At 32.5% G+C, this 10705-nt stretch overlaps 1 protein-coding gene across 1 annotated transcript; it reads right to left on the bottom strand.

The window, feature by feature from the left end:
- Positions 1–584: 584 nt before the first annotated feature.
- LOC140049676 (uncharacterized) lies at positions 585–10505 on the bottom strand. Its single transcript, XM_072094624.1, has 10 exons — positions 10360–10505; positions 8873–9876; positions 7964–8013; positions 7165–7319; positions 6415–6466; positions 5501–5835; positions 4869–5004; positions 4467–4563; positions 2408–2515; positions 585–2154 (listed from the first exon to the last, which is right to left on the bottom strand). Exons 1-10 carry the CDS (start codon positions 10498–10500, stop codon positions 1902–1904), a joined length of 2331 nt encoding a protein of 776 aa, XP_071950725.1. The 5' UTR covers positions 10501–10505; the 3' UTR covers positions 585–1901.
- Positions 10506–10705: the final 200 nt, after the last annotated feature.

Genomic DNA, 10705 nt, shown 5'->3' with positions numbered 1-10705 from the left:
ACCATTTGTCACCAATTGTGACCATTTGTCACCAATAACTTTTTGGCATCAATTATCATCAATCACTTGTGACCACTCATTTGTCACCAATAACTTTTTACCACCAATTATTTATCACCAATCACACTTGTGACCAATAATTTGTCATTAATAACTTGTCACCAATTGTGACCATTTGTCACCAATAACTTTTTGGCATCAATTGTCATCAATAACTTGTGACCAATCATTTGTCACCAATAACTTTTTACCACCAATTACCAATAACTTTTTGGCACACATTACTTGTCACCAATCACTTGTCACCAATCATTTGTCACCAATAACTTTTTACCACCAATTGTCACCAATAACTTTTTGGCACCAATTGTCAACAATCACTTGTTACCAATCATTTGTCACCAATAATTTTTTACCACCAATAACTTTTTGGCACAAATTACTTGTCACTAATCATTTGTCACCAATATCTTTTTACCACCAATTGTCATCATCATTTGTCACAATCAAGGAAATCTGTTCATATGCAATAAAACACATCTAACAAAGAAATTGTTGATATTAATTTTTATTCATGATCTGGTACTGTAACCATTTCCATTTACAACTGTACATCACATTGGTTACTAACTAGCTATATAGTTGATGTTTGTTCATATATCTCATCTGCATTTATATATATACAGTACACAATATTTTATACATATATATGTATATAAAATTAAATAACACCAAGAAAGAAGAATTTTAAAGTAATGACATTTGGTTTGTTCGTTTGGATAACCTTTGTCTTCAACAGAAAAAAATCTGTACTTTTTTTATTTGAGTGGTAAACAATGCCAGCTTGTTGGTTGAGAACTAACATAATTCACAATACTCCATTAACAAATACTTATGGAAAAACAATACTTAAATGTTAAAAGTCCTCAAATAAATGTTGGTCTTTTATGAAAAAAATGTTTCATCTCAGTTTATGGATAGCCGATTTTAGCATTAACATTTCCATATTGATATTTATTCAGAGTGTGAATTTGTTATACACAGTCCATAAATGTACACATCTATCTTTATTCTTTCCCACATAAACCAAATAACTCCAATTTGAATGAAGCTATAAAAAGTGTATTGGAAAAAGAATTTAAGGCAGTGACAATTTTCTTGCGTAAACATTTTTATTATCATTATTTTCACATTGCATAACTTTGCAGATAGTAAACATTTGTAACCATAACCAAAAATATTTGAATAAAGTTTGTGGAAAATGTCTAGAAAAACACACCAGCAAAGGGTCTTTGTAGTATTCAACTGACCAATCACAGTAAACCTACTTTTACCAAGATTTCACAAGTTTCGTAATACATGTGAAATTTAATAATAAAATATTTCAGATGCTATAAATATAAAGTTTATATAGCGTAAAAAGGTATAAGTGGAAAACAGAGTGAGCCCATTCATCTTTCACCCAGCATAATTGTATCACTTGATTGTTAATAATACCTGTAGTACAAATACCCAGTGGTGTAACGTAGAGACCTGAGGAACCCTAAGTGGCCCTCCAATGCTGGAGGCTATGGGCGTTTTTACCTTTTTCGACATATTTTAATGCTTGTTTTTTCCTCTGGGCATTGCTCAGGGGCCCATGGGTTTAGCGAGTGAGCACGCATAGCTGTTACGCCACTGCTAATATGTCTAGTTTTCTAGAAAGTCTGGTATTTGGAATGCGTTTAATGGTAAAAATGTATTAGGAAATTTCGGACCTCAAGAAAGTTCATTATTGGTTTACTGAAGTAAATTCATTGCAACATTATTTGTTCAATAAAAATCTTTCTTTTTCATAATAAATTTAAAAATTCAGAAACGTTAATTATAACTTTTCTACATAATAATGTCATGACTTTTATTTAAGAATTGCTAATTTTGGCTTTATTACCAAATTCTTGGCTTAATATCCTCATAATGTCTGCATGCTTCATTTGCTCATTATCTTTCTTCACCGAGCTATAATTATCTTTAACGTAAAGTGCAAATTTACTTGGTTGTCGTTTTTTGACAGGTTTCCCGCCTTTGTCAAGTTGTGGTCTAAGTACAAATTCGCCTTTGCAGCAACCGCAACGATATCGCGATGTGTCCAGCGACTTGGAATGACGTCCGATTCTGTAAAATATTAAAAGTTTAATCAATATAGTACTGTAATCATAACATTCAAGGCCTAGTCTAAACTAGCAAACTTAAATTTGTTTGCCTCACTTTAATTTTGGTAGTTTTTAGACTTACAATATATTTTACACTATATGATCTTTATGATTACTTTTGTAATTCATGTTAGAGATTATTGTGAGATTTGAGCTTACTATACTTACTTAGTGTACAATTAAAAAGTCACAATTGAGTCGATAATAATACTTACGTGTATCCACATTTACTGCAATCATATTTGAATTTGGTGTTAATTACATAGGAATGGCATCTACTTATTACTGGAATCTCAGGATGCGCCATGTTTGCTTTGGCAGCCCTAAAAAAATAAACAAAAATAAACTGTGCAAAACTGGTAATAATTGTATTTCGAACTATTATATTAAACAACTAGAGTGTACCATTCTGGGATATCATATATGGAAAACAAACTAATACGTAGATATTTTTTTCTTTTTCTGAAAACCTCAAAATATTGCCCAAATACACAGTTAATTTTCTCTTAGCTTCATAATTATTATTCATTATTTATAAAGCGTGTTTTCAGAAGACCAAAGCACTGTGCAGAGAAAATTATCAGAAACCACATACAAAAAAATAAATAAAAATGCTAATTAGGGAACAGAACATAATAAATATTATATTAAACAACTAGAGTGTACCATTCTGGGATATCATATATGGAAAACTAATACGTAGATGTTTTTTCTTTTTCTGAAAACTTTCACCTCAAAATATTGCCCAAATACACAATTAATTTGCTCTTAGCTTTATTATTATTCATTATTTATAAAGCGTGTTGCCAGAAGATTAAAGCACTGTGCAGAGAAAATTATCAGAAACAACATACAAATAAAATAAAAATTCTAATTAGGGAACAGGTACGTTTTTAGCTGTTTCTTAAAAAGACGAGAACTAGGAGCCTAGTGTCAGATATCTAAAGGGATGCTGCTCTAAAGTTTCGGACAGAGAACGCATTGTCGCCAAAAACCATTTTTGTGGCAGGGACAGAAAGGCGTAAATTGTATATGGGATGGGATTCTATGGAATAATGGCAACATATTAGTACATGCAGGTTCTTAACATAGGCCCCGTTTCTGCTGCCAAAAATATACCGTATATATACGGTATATTTTATATACGGTATATTTTTTGGCAGCAGAAATGGGTCTCATAAAAAAATATACCGTATATATATGCGATATATATACCGCATAAATATCCCCATCGTTTGTGGATATTATACGGTATATTCCAAAATATACCGTATATTTCGTACCCCGTTTCTGCTGCACTAAAAATATACCGTATATATGACACGGCCCATGACACGAGGTCAAAAACTAACAGAGCGTGATGCGTTTGTTTGGTTTTTCTGCTGCATTGACACACACGTGTATAATAAGCAAGCAACAGATCAAAATATCCCTGTGGACTGAAGAAATAACTATTTTTGCAATTCAATTGTGGGGAGAAGCGAAGGTTGGGGGGAGACTACATGGCAACAGAAGAGATACCGAGATTTACAAAAGTATCTCAAACAAAATAAAAGTAGAATTTGTGGTAGACTTAATAATGCCAAAGTTATCGGCAAACGCCGTCGTCTTCTTTGCATAAATGTAGTCAATGCCCATTCTACATTTCTAGATTGTTTGTGCGATGTAAATTCGTTGCCACTTCTGATCATTAGATTTAAAATAGAAAGCAATGCTAAGACGTTTTGAGAAACCATCATTGTTTTGTTTTTGTCATGTAACCTCACTACACGAAACTCTAGGTCAATCCATACTTCCGTCTCACAAAATGCATTTTGGGTATATGAAAGCCAACTTTTTTTACAGCCCACCCACGAAGTATGTGCAGCGGAAACGGTGCACGAATTTCATATACGGTATATATACGGTATATTTATACGGTATATTTGGGATTGGCAGCAGAAACAGGGCCATAGTGACACATAACATAACTCATGTTACAATATTATATGTTTTCATCTTTTCCATTGATTGTAAACCTCTAATTAAACTTTCCAGTATTTTATTATTCAACTTCTGTTTCCAATAATAGTCAATATAAACAATTAATTTTTATTATTATCATTACTGTAAATAATCATTGTATATATTTTATAATTAATATTTATATTGGTCTTGTTTTTTACTGTAATATTATACCTTATTGTGGTTACCATTATAACAAATGTACGATTGATTGAATAAAGTTCACATATAGTATCTCATGTATCTTGTAATGGTTCTATACCAACTTACCAGTACTTCCAAAATTTGCCATGTCCATCGCTTACTCCATGTACCAACCATGCTGCACCATGACATAACTCATGTATTAAAGTGTCTCGTAATCGTTCTGTTGACAAATTGCGAACAAAATAAAATTACATTGTGCGACTGTAATCATATATATATAATATTGTAGTGGATCTGTAGCTTGGTGGTTAACATGATTGCCTTCCAATCCTAAGATCCAGGGTTCAATCCTGAACTAGTACCAAGGTTGTAACTCATGACTCTTTCAACTCCACTTCCTAAAGCCTCAAATGAGACTTAGGATAAAACAGCAAATGTGACTGGTGGAAATATAACCATCTTTGTACCACTGCACTCACAAACCTATTTGTGTATTATTATATCTATTGTAAATCTAGCACTTACCTGCTGAATCACAAACTTTATCTGAAAGCTCAATTCTTGAGTAGCGTTCACCTTTGCTACGGTTTTGACTGTAGTAACAAAAGCCAGCAGTCTTGCGCATGCGTTTGTTCCATGTTATCTTAAAATCAGATGGTAACTAAAAAAATGAAAGACTTGTTATAAAAAAAACAAGTATGAAAGTGGATACAATCTCATAACAAGGCTACGTTCAGACTCAGGGCATTTTAAGTGATCGCAGTTGTGATTATTGCATCAAAAAGGCTTTATCAGGTTTGACGCCAAACAACTGTCTACTGCATAACACATGGCCTTGTTCAGACAACAAGTATGAACCCAGCTTAAAATGTAAGTCTGAACCTAAAGAAAGTGCAAATAAATATTTTCTATAATTAGGGTTCAGTGGTTTTTGCATGTAAGCTTACACTTTTGTTCGCAGTAGCTACATTTGTTTATAAATACTCATAATGTTTATAAAATATTTATCAATCTATTTTTCTGTACTTATATTATATACACACTGTAAATCGTAGCGTCATAAACGTGTACATTTAAACAACTAAAATTATATGTTATTACAATAAAAAATGTATTATTGCAGTTACTGTAGAATATTTTTAACATGATCCCTTTACCTTATTATCAAACACTGTATCATTGTATAGAGTGAACAGTTTCTTTATCAATTCATCTCGCGTACTCTTAAAATTGTTAACATATGGTGAGGGAGAAGACGTGCCCTTATAAGGAGTACTCAGAGATCTAAGGAATGAAGTACTTGAGAACTTTGTTACAGGTGTTTTGAAGGAGGCAGAGATCGGAATAGAGTTTGTTTGATAGTTGGATAAAGAAGAGGTTGATGTACTGGTGTTAGTAGGTTTCTTGAAGGTACTGCTAGAACTGATGCTGGGCTTTGACTTGATATTTTTTTGCGTAGGAATACTGATGGGCGTCTTGAACACAGAATCATCTAATAAAGAAAATTAATTTTGTTTTTAGAAAAATAATGATTCATCTATAAACCTAAATTTGGGTGACCGTTTAAAGCTATGTTTACACTATTAACCTATAAGTGACAAAAAATGTGATGTGCCCATAGATACGATGATATCATATTACTACCTTATTTAAGCAATTTGCATTTAGTTTGATAGTCTAGACAGAGCTTAAGACATGGCTCTTGTAGAAAGTCGGCCAATCTAATATGAATAATTTGTCACGGAAATCACTGAAAATATCTTCAAATGTACAGTATGATAGAACCATGACGTTTCTGTAGATTAAAAGAGAGATGTTGAGAATAGTCCGGTTTTTTTAGAGTTTTGAATTCTAGTCTAGTCTCTTCTAGAGTAAGAGCTTAAGGAGCCCTAGTGCATGAGCAGCACCTGCGTTGCAGGGCCCATCTTAGTTAGGGTGCTAAACCAGGGTTCTTTTCCACCTGTGTTACGCCACTGACTATATAAGAACTTCTTTGGGATATAAAAACTGTCCACAATAATGGCCAATAGCTTCTAAATAATAATAGAATAAAAAAACAACTGTATTTTACCTGTATCATCATCATCATCATTAAATGATTTAAAAGCTTTCTTAGTCTTTTTCTGAAATAAAAGAAAAATGAATATAATAATTTGTATTGTGTATTTGTGTATTGTGCTGTTGGCGATTAAACGAAGAACCAAACCCAAGAAAGTCGTTGGTAAGAATGTCTCAGTGTATCTCAGACTCAACTGTAATGAGGCCAAGCACACAAGCCATTAGGTGAAACCTGATAGAAACAGTAGGCCTATATTAACTGCTGTAACATCGATATCAAACCAATAGTACTAGTTTGACAAAAAAAGTGTATGTGCCCAAATATGGTAGTGATATGTCCAAATAGATTCTTCTTCTTTATTGTATCAAACAAAAACAATTTCAATACAAAAGGTAGCCAAGATATAGCCGAAGCTAATCAAGCTTGTTACCTTTTATCTTAACTAACTTAAGCTACGAAATCAACAAATAAATAACAGAACTTAAAAGAAAATAAAAATGTGATAACGTCAAAACAAAAATGTTGATTAATAAATAAATAATTTCATTCACAAAGCCTGAGGGAATAGGATCAGTCAAACAACCTCTAAGCCAGTGACGTCACACACAAAAAGTTGAGCTTTTCTTGGTGTACCATTTCCCGATCGAGACAGCGAAAGCTCTCTAATATCTATGTTCCTAAATAATTAACTTGGATCAGTTACTTTTAAAATTAATATAAGATATACGACTGTTTAATTCTAATGCCAATCTATCCTCTTACGTTTGATTTGAATATCTTATCATTTTGTAACAAACGTGTATGAAGATATTTGTCGTCATCACTTGAACTTAAATCATCGTTTATAAATCTGTCATTCTTGATGTCAGTTTGGTTGAAGTTTAGTTCCTTGCTTGGAGTCCTAATGCTGTCAAGAACTGAAAAGTAATGCATTCATGAAAATAATTTTAAAAATACGCTTATTTCGCATGGTTAAGAGTAAGTAAGTAAGGTTGTTTGAGAATATTGAATTTTTTAAGGAGCGGTTTTTATACAGAGGTGCTGAAATTCATAGTCATAAAATTGTCACAAATTTAGGACTCTCCTCAACCATTATTCGATTGGCTAAAACAAGTCTTCTCAGATAGCCTTTATCTGAGAAGACTTGTTTAGCCATCAGAATAATGGTTGAGGAGAGAGTACATCAAACCTCTAGTGTTAGCCCTGGGCTCAGTGTACACATCTTGTGTTCATCTTTGTAAGGGTAACATGTTATCTGGTGTATTAGTCATCACACCACCGATAATGGTTTTGGGAGGGAGATGAAAGTTGTTTATGACATTTAGTCAACTGCGCATTGAGAAGGGTTCACTGCAACAGATTATAAATAATAAATTATCCTACTAATACATCATATCATTATTGCAATTGATTGGTCAATTACGCATCACATGTCATTTCGAATTAGCCCTTAGTGTATAGTGTATAATGCACGTTCAGCTTTTTGTGACATTTTGAGGATTTTTGCCACTCGATGATTGACTGATCACATTTAATTCATATCTTTTGTTTTTGTACTTACATGATTCAAAATCATCTTCACTACTACTATCCAACACGGCTGAAAAATTCCTGTAAAAAACAATATATATTATATTTTTTTTCTCTTTGACATTTGAATATACAGTAGTGTAGTGATGATAGATTGCACGACTTTGCAGCAACCGTAATAGCTTAAAGATGTATTGTCCTATTGACTAATTCCAAAATAATTTTAAAAAAAGATTTTGAAAAAGAGTAAGTCATTTTGAAGTATCATAATAGTTATTAACTTTCACCAAAAATTAGTAGAAAAAAAAATCATTTAACTGAAATACAGACGTTTTTTTGTTAAAAAAATAACTTTGACTTCCAGTCAAAGTTTTCGATCAAAACATATCTCATAATGCAACGAGCTTGTTTGGCTACTCTGTATGCATAATCACAAAACTTTCTCGCGATCTGTGTGAAAACACCTTCTCAACTCGTGACGAGTTGTAAACAATTCTAACCAGTATCATGCATAATGCATACTCGTGGTTTGAAATCTTTGTTTACTTTCGCTCGCGATGATTTTCCAGACAAAATGTAATCAAATTAATTTACCTGTTAATTACCTAAACTTGTTGTTTTTGGCTTGAATTTTCGACTTAAAGTGAATAACTTTAATGTTACTTTGATATGGCCAATTTAAATTTAGAATATTTTGACCTTCATTTTTTGTGTTTCAAGGGACAATACATCTTTAACAAAGAGCTGAAACTCATGAAAGACATTGTTTACTACAGAAAGTTAGAAATACATTAAATAAAAATTTATCAAAACTGTTTCAGCATAAAAATATTTACAGTAACAGGGATCATTTTGGGATTAGCAGATTTGGTAATAACCATAGAGTTATTATTATAACTAGAGTCAACTCCAGCACATTACTCCTTTCATTTCAACAAACCTGTAAGTTGTCTTAGTCACATGCTTCTTGTCTTTCGTTACTTCTACTGACGTTTGCTTCCAATTCTGTTTTAATCGATCTTTGAGACTTTGAACTTCTTTAACATCGTCATCATCGGAATCACTATCCAATATTATGATTGGTTGATTTGTTTTTTTGTTTGTTGACGTCGGTGACAGAATCCAATTCATGGGATCTGGGGAGTCTGTGAATTTGTCGTCTGCTAAAAATTCTTTAACTGGTGAATTACTTTTAATGGTGATGTATTCCTTTTCTGCTGATTCAATATCTTCATTTCTACTTTCTTTAAAATCATTTGTAACTGAAGTATCAAATAGATCACTGTCACTGAGATTGTTGTCCAAAAATATATTTTCATCTATATTTTGTCCCTCACTAACATAAACAGAATTTGCATCACTAACTCTCTGTTCCTTGCTTATATTTTTTATAGAACTGTGCAATGATGCCGTGGCAACGGTGGGAGGACTTGGAGCGCCATCATCATTGAAAGGGCTACCTGAACAGGAGAAAGTCAGGTGAGTCGCCACGCTTTTTACGGCTGAATGATTAATCTTGACATTTGGTAGTGGTGAAAAACTGTCTTGATAAAGGTCATCCAGGTCCTGGTCTAAAAGATAATTAATACCACCAGAGTCGGTATCTAAAAATGAATATTTTTGATTTGAGGTAGATGCAGTGATAGGATTAGGTTCATCATTATTATCCTCAATTGAACTAATCTTAATGGAATTAGTATCTGTTTGATGATCAAGTTTATCCTTAGATGTATTTAAAGGAGTAAGCACACTGTTTTCTCCACAATTTATAGAATCGTTTTGCCTTATTTTTTTCTTTGATTTAGTAGTTTGACTTTTTGGTTTCTTTTTGATACTTTCAACTTTTAAATTATTAGAATCTGCATTTTCTTTGCTGGTTTCTTTCTTCTTTTTTCTCCTACTGCTGCATGTTTTTGTCTTCTTTTTACCGGTTCTGTTGCAATCCTAAAAAAATAATTTAGGAATAATTCAGTAATTTAAACTTTATTTGCAAGTTAGTTTTAGTAGGCTTACACATTACATACAGCAAAATTCTTCAGACACCATGTGTATGAATGTCATTGTCATCATCTGGTAGAGATGGAGAAAGTTTTTGCCAATTGTATTTGTTGGCTGAAAAATACACCTAGGCCTAGGCTAGGCCTACTACTACTACGGTCCTACCTCCTGATTTTTAATATTTGTAAATTTGTCAGTTATCCTGGCTGGTTAAATAATATCAAAATAATATTAATATTAATATAGGCCTAGGCCTAGCTAGCTTAGGCCTAGTCAATTATATGAACCACTAGCTAGACTAGCATTAGTCTTCCGTACCCACAGCAGGGACTTCACTGACAGGAAGAAAGGTAGGAAGGAGGGGATGTAACTTATAAGCCAGCCTAGCCTAGACCTAGGCCTAGCTTATTAAATTTATACAGTTTTTACCTGAAAATTAATCTGCTCTTCAAGCCACCCCAATTTACTTGCTACGCGATTAAATAAAGCATTGATTTCACCATCATCGTCTTCATCACTTATTATTAATTCGGTGGTAATTCTTTTTGTTTTACAACCTTCAGCAGCCATTTTGAAATTACCGCTGTCATCCAAGTGTCTGATGGGATTGATTGAACAAATTTATTTTACTACTTGATTATTTTAGTTAAAATAAATTAGTGATAATTGGAAAAACATATATTTATAAATATTTTATGTTACTACTATTATTTTCTTGTAGTATTTATGTTGATATTTTTTGTTTATAGACAAATTATAATATATAATAAATACA

The sequence above is a fragment of the Antedon mediterranea genome, chromosome 5 (genome assembly GCF_964355755.1).
Source record: "Antedon mediterranea chromosome 5, ecAntMedi1.1, whole genome shotgun sequence".
Classification (NCBI taxonomy): Eukaryota; Metazoa; Echinodermata; class Crinoidea; order Comatulida; family Antedonidae; genus Antedon; species Antedon mediterranea.
This window is presented reverse-complemented; position numbering and strand designations above follow the sequence as displayed.

What these genes read in the sequence shown, in the direction of transcription:
- LOC140049676 (XM_072094624.1), bottom strand. Translation starts at nt 10,500, where the DNA reads ATGGCTGCTGAAGGTTGTAAAACAAAAAGAATTACCACCGAATTAATA. An exon ending in ATACAGTGTTTGATAATAAG is followed by an intron (nt 5,005 to 5,500) that starts GTAAAGGGATCA and finishes TCATTTTTTTAG; the next exon opens with TTACCATCTGATTTTAAGAT. An exon ending in TGCAGTAAATGTGGATACAC is followed by an intron (nt 2,155 to 2,407) that starts GTAAGTATTATT and finishes AATATTTTACAG; the next exon opens with AATCGGACGTCATTCCAAGT.